Below are 4,978 nucleotides of genomic sequence, written 5' to 3'. Positions count from 1 at the left end.
TCGCGCACAGCCGTCAGCTGCCTCGCACGCGGCCCCTTCCCGTATGCACGCCGCTCCCCGCTTGCTATCGTGGCCTGAGAGGCTGACGAGTTTTGTCTGTTCTGTTTGCTGAAATGGCAGAGGCCTGTTCTCCCTGACGTCGTGACGCTGTGTTTGGAGCATCCCTCGCCCAGGCGCTCGCCAGTCGGCCCAGGGCTGTGAGGAGGCGTTTTGTGGTCCAGGTCGTTCTTCTCTGGGCTTTTGGGTTGAACCTCGTGCTGGGACCACTGGCTCCCGTTTCAAAGCCCATCCAGGGAGACAGCGTGTCACAGACGTCTCTGTCTTCACTGTCCTGCTGTGCCACCGGCCCAGACTGGGACGAGGTAGAGAGTTCTGGGGTTTCCTCCCCCTCGGGCCCCAGTTCTCAGGCAAGACGAAGAGGTGGCCAGGGGCCCGAGGTGGCCCCCAGCCCCCCGCTGGCCCTCGCCTCTGGAGGGCCCTTCCCGAGCCTGTCCCACAGACCGACGTCACTTCCCACGCACGCGTGCCCTGTGAGCACTCGGCAGATTGCGGAGTGGCCCCACGGCACGTCAGCTTCTGCGCAGGGGGCCCCCGCTTCCACCCTGTCACCTACCAGCCAAGTTTGGACCCGTCCCCACCCACCCCCACGAGGTGTCCCTCCCGGAGCCGAGTCCCCACTTCCAGATTCGTCCAGCCCCCGTTGCCTCTCTCTGGCCTCTGTCCACTTCTCTGAAGCAAACGGCTCCCAGTTCAGTGCCCCACACGCTTCTCAGGAGTGTGGGTCCCCTCATGGAGCCCCGTGAGCAGCTTCTGGTCCTACGGCTTGTTCTCAGCGTCACTGTGGCCGTATTTCTTAGCAGGGAGTTTTGTTTATTTCCTAAATGCTTGGCTCTTTCGTTTTTAACATTTAAGGCAAAACCTACAGCATTTATTACTCTAACTTTTATTGTCCCTCTGACGGCCATAATCTTGGACTCAATCTCTCTTTGTTCCCCCTTTTCTGAGACGGAAGTGAGGGTGGTCGCATCTGCCCCCAGGTCACTGTGAGGGCCAGGTGTGTCAGGCCCTCTGTAGGTGTAGACGCTACAGCGTAAACAAAATGGATTCCGGTGGAATCTCTCATGGGCGGCCGTGTAGACGGGCAGCTGCTATTACTGTGACCCAGCGCTGAGCGTCCAGGAGTTTTGTGTCATTCCTCCATTTAAAATATTTTTTTCAATTGCGGTAAAATACACATAACATAAAACTTACCGTCTTAACCATTCTTAAATATAAATGTTAAGCAGATAATGTTAAGCAGATTCACATCATTGGGCAGCCATCACCACGCCCATCTCCGGACGTTTACTCCCGCGTGCCTGAGACTGTCCCCGCGGAACACGACCCCCCACCTCGTCCCAGCCCTGGCCCCGCCCTCCCACTTCCCGCCTCCGATTTTTACCCTCGGGACTTGGTGCCGGTGGACTCACCCAGCTGTGCCCTGTGCTGGCTTATCTCACGCACCTGCGGATGGACACCTGGGCTGCTTCCACTTTCTGGCTGCTGGGAGTAAAGCTGCCGAGAACGTGGGTGTGCAGACAGCTCTTTGAGACCCCGTTATCGGTTCTTCGGGTACTTATTCTCAAGTGGAACCTGGATCCCGTGGCAGTTCTATGTCTAGGCTTTGGGGACCCGTCACACCGTTTTCCATCCGGCTGCACCGACAGGGTCCGAGGGTTCCGACTTCTCCACGTCCTCGCCGACGCGTGCTGCTCTCTGCTTTTCTGACGGGAGCAAGGGGGCTCTCGTGGTGGCTTTGACTTGTCCCCCACCTTGACAGAGAAGTTCACACAAAATCGAGCAACCGTCAGTGAACGGCCCACGCTGGGCCGCGTTTCTGCTGCGTGTCAGTTGTCTTCGGAACGAGACCTGTGTCCCCACTGAAGCTGGACGCACAGAGGCTCGTCCCCCCAGACCAGCCCGTCACCCGCGTGCAGGGGAGGCTCTTTCACCCCCTTATCCCTCACCCCCACGGACAGACGCCTCTCTTCAGTCAGGGAGGCTGCTTAGCAAACCACTCGCCGTGAGCTGGTCGGTGCCTCTAGGGGGGCCTCATTCTCCCGAGCTGAAGAGAGAAGTTGGCCCGGGCTTCTCCACAGTTAGTCGGGACGCGCACGCTGCATTTTTTAAGGAAGCACAAAGAGAGGGCGCGCGATCAGCTGTGGATCACCCCATCGCTGGAAACCCACCGCCAGGAACACTGAAATGCCCAGCTGGTGGCGAGGACCGCGTTCCCAGAAAGCTGTTTTTGGAAGCGGCTTGATTTGAAATCATTAAAAAGGTTCCGCACTCGCGGTCCAACTGGCAACGCCGCCTCGGACCAGTGTCGCTTCGTGCTGAGGAATCCGGCCGACGAGCTCTGACTGGGTGTCGAGCATCTCTGTGACAGGTCCACGGGAGCTGCCTCGGACGGTCTCATTTCGCTCTGGAGCAGAGCGTGGCGGCTTCTCGGTGCCCCGTGAGGGACTGCAGTGTGTTTGTGGTGACCTCCCAGGCGCACACCTGTGAATCGTCACAGTTAGGGCTTCGGGTGTCCGCAGCAGTGGCTGTGACGGGGTGGGGGGGGGTGCGTGCATGCAGCGGGCACCGTCTGCCATCTGGGCATCACCCAACACCTGGAAACCGTGTGTCACCCCTTTGTCCTCGTCCCCAGGGTGGATGAAAGGGATTCTTTCCACGTCTTCCAAGGAACAAGAAAGGAGGGTTGGTTTCCACAGGAGCCATTCCCCCACGTTTTACTCCCCCGATACCTTGAAAACGCAGGTCGGGCGTCAGAGCAGCTCTGAGTGGCCACCGACAGAGGGCCCGCAGAGGCTCTGCCCGGTCCGTGCCCCCGGGCGCCACTCTGCAAGGACCCGGCCGAACGCGCGCTCCAGCCGAACGCCGCAGAAACAATCCCGCAAGGGAGCAGGGGGCGCGGCACGACCTTCCGGAGCCTCGCGGGCGGGGGCCCCGCTGGCTGGCGGTCGCTCTCGCACACCTGCCGGAGGGCCTGGCGGGAAGGTGTTCAGACTCGCCGTGGATCCCGTGACGTCTCTCGCCAGCCGCAGCCACTCGGGGGCGTGGCGCTGTGACACGCTGCCATGCAGAGGGGCTGCGAAACGCACATCCCATCCGTGCTCACCGCGCTCGTTCCCTCTTTCATCAAGATGTTAATGAATATAGTTTCTATCGATCACCCGGTGACACGTGCAGCATCCTTTTCTGGGAGACAGATCTGCAATCCGCCTACCCACGTGCGCGGGCGGGGAGCTTTTCCCGTTGCTCGGTGATCGCAGGAGGGAGGAATGTTTTGGTCCCATTTGGTCCCATGAGCAGGTGGAGCAAAGACGCCTTGCGGGTGGCAGTGCGGGGTGATGGGAGGCACGCTGGGCGTGGAGCGGGAGGCCAGGCTCATCGCCAGGCTCGCCGGCCCCGGCCGCGTGCTCGTGACCTCGGTCTCCACGCCCGCTGCCTGGGGGGCGCACTCCGGTCCCAGGGCCTTCGCGGTGAGCGGTGCCCGCCCGTCGCCACCCCGGGCCGCGCGTGGACGGGGCTGACTTGCTGCGTCCCTCTTTCAGACTCCCCGTGGAAGGTGCATCTGCCCAACGTTGGCCCCGAGAAGACAGGCGTCACCGTGCGCGGCCTGACTCCAGCTCGTACCTACCAGTTCAGGGTGTGTGCCGTGAACCAGGTGGGCAAGGGCCAGTACAGTGCGGAGACCAGCAGGTGTGTGGAAGCGCGTGCCGTGGTGCGCGTGCCGCGGTGCGGGGCAGGGGGCGGGGGGCAGACAGCAGCCTGGCGTCCGCTGCCGGACACCGACCGAGGCCCTCAGTGACAGCACACAGACACGGCGGGGGGCCGTCCCTGAGGAGACGCAGCCGGGCCGGCCGGGCCTCCCCGACTGCTCCGGGGACGTGTCATGGGCTTCCGTGGCGCTCTGGCCATGTTGGCCTGAGTTGTGCCTGACAGCACAGCCATCTGCATACCTGCAAGGCAGAGCTTTCCAGGTCCAATGCCCTTCACCCACCCTGCCTGCCAGCCAGTGGGAGCGGGGGCTGCCACCCGGACAAGTGAGCACCGGGCCGGGGGTCGTAAGGGGAGTGGGGCGAGCGGCAGCATCTCCGTGACGGCGTCACGCTCTCCAGTGGTCTTGATGCTCACCCGTCACTGGGGCGGCCACTGCGGACGCTCGTGTGGATGTGGCATGGGAAACGTGGCCCGATTTCGACGTGCCCTCTCCCACCAGCCTGAGCTCGCACAGGTCACGAAGCGTGCCGGAGTGGAGCTCTAAGGGACTTCCTTAAAACGTGGGAGTTTGATACGGGAAAACAACTTGGACGGTGTCTCCAGCCGTGGGCCTGCGAGCCCGCTCGATCAGGCTTGCCATCCTTTTAAAGACGGAGGGCTGGGGTTGTTCAGACAGAATAAGGTCACCTCCTGTGTCTTCCTGTTGCTTGCTTAACTGATTTTCTGTTATGTCGATTTGTTGTCACTGTTTCATGCATGTCCCTTCAGTTGGATCAGCTGTGTGTTTTGCTCTGTTCGCCAATCAATTTTAGTAAATAGCTGGGCTCGTGGTTCCGCGAGACAGAACGCAGATGAGCCCTCTGTGTGGTGCACATCTCTCTCCCCCCGCCCGCCTTTCGTTCTCAGGTTGATGTTACCTGAAGAGCCGCCCAGTGCGCCCCCGAAAAACATAGTGGCCAGCGGGCGTACCAACCAGTCCATCATGGTCCAGTGGCAGCCGCCCCCAGAGACAGAGCACAACGGGGCGCTGCACGGGTACATCCTCAGGCAAGTGGCCGCGACGGCCGTCTTTAGGCGGTCGCTATACAGTCGTTATAAAGAGCCGCAGACTCAGGTATTCACAGTAGCCTGACAGTAATCAGGAGATTCCTCCAGCCGTGAGACTCGGGGGTGGGGGGACCATGGCAGGGGCGGAGGCTGCCGTGGCAGG

General features: G+C 61.5%; 1 protein-coding gene across 1 annotated transcript in view; it reads left to right on the top strand.

The window, feature by feature from the left end:
• SDK1 (sidekick cell adhesion molecule 1) overlaps positions 1–4,978 on the top strand; it is a 398,446-nt gene that overhangs the window by 237,519 nt on the left and 155,949 nt on the right. Inside the window, exons 19-20 of the mRNA XM_025043174.1 lie at positions 3,600–3,747; positions 4,675–4,815. Of these exons, the coding sequence (XP_024898942.1) occupies positions 3,600–3,747; positions 4,675–4,815 (289 nt within the window). The remainder of the gene's footprint in view (positions 1–3,599; positions 3,748–4,674; positions 4,816–4,978) is intronic.

This window comes from Pteropus alecto, unplaced genomic scaffold (assembly GCF_000325575.1).
Source record: "Pteropus alecto unplaced genomic scaffold, ASM32557v1 scaffold40, whole genome shotgun sequence".
Classification (NCBI taxonomy): Eukaryota; Metazoa; Chordata; class Mammalia; order Chiroptera; family Pteropodidae; genus Pteropus; species Pteropus alecto.
Note: the sequence above shows the minus strand (reverse complement) of the source record. Positions and strands in the feature narration are given on the sequence as shown.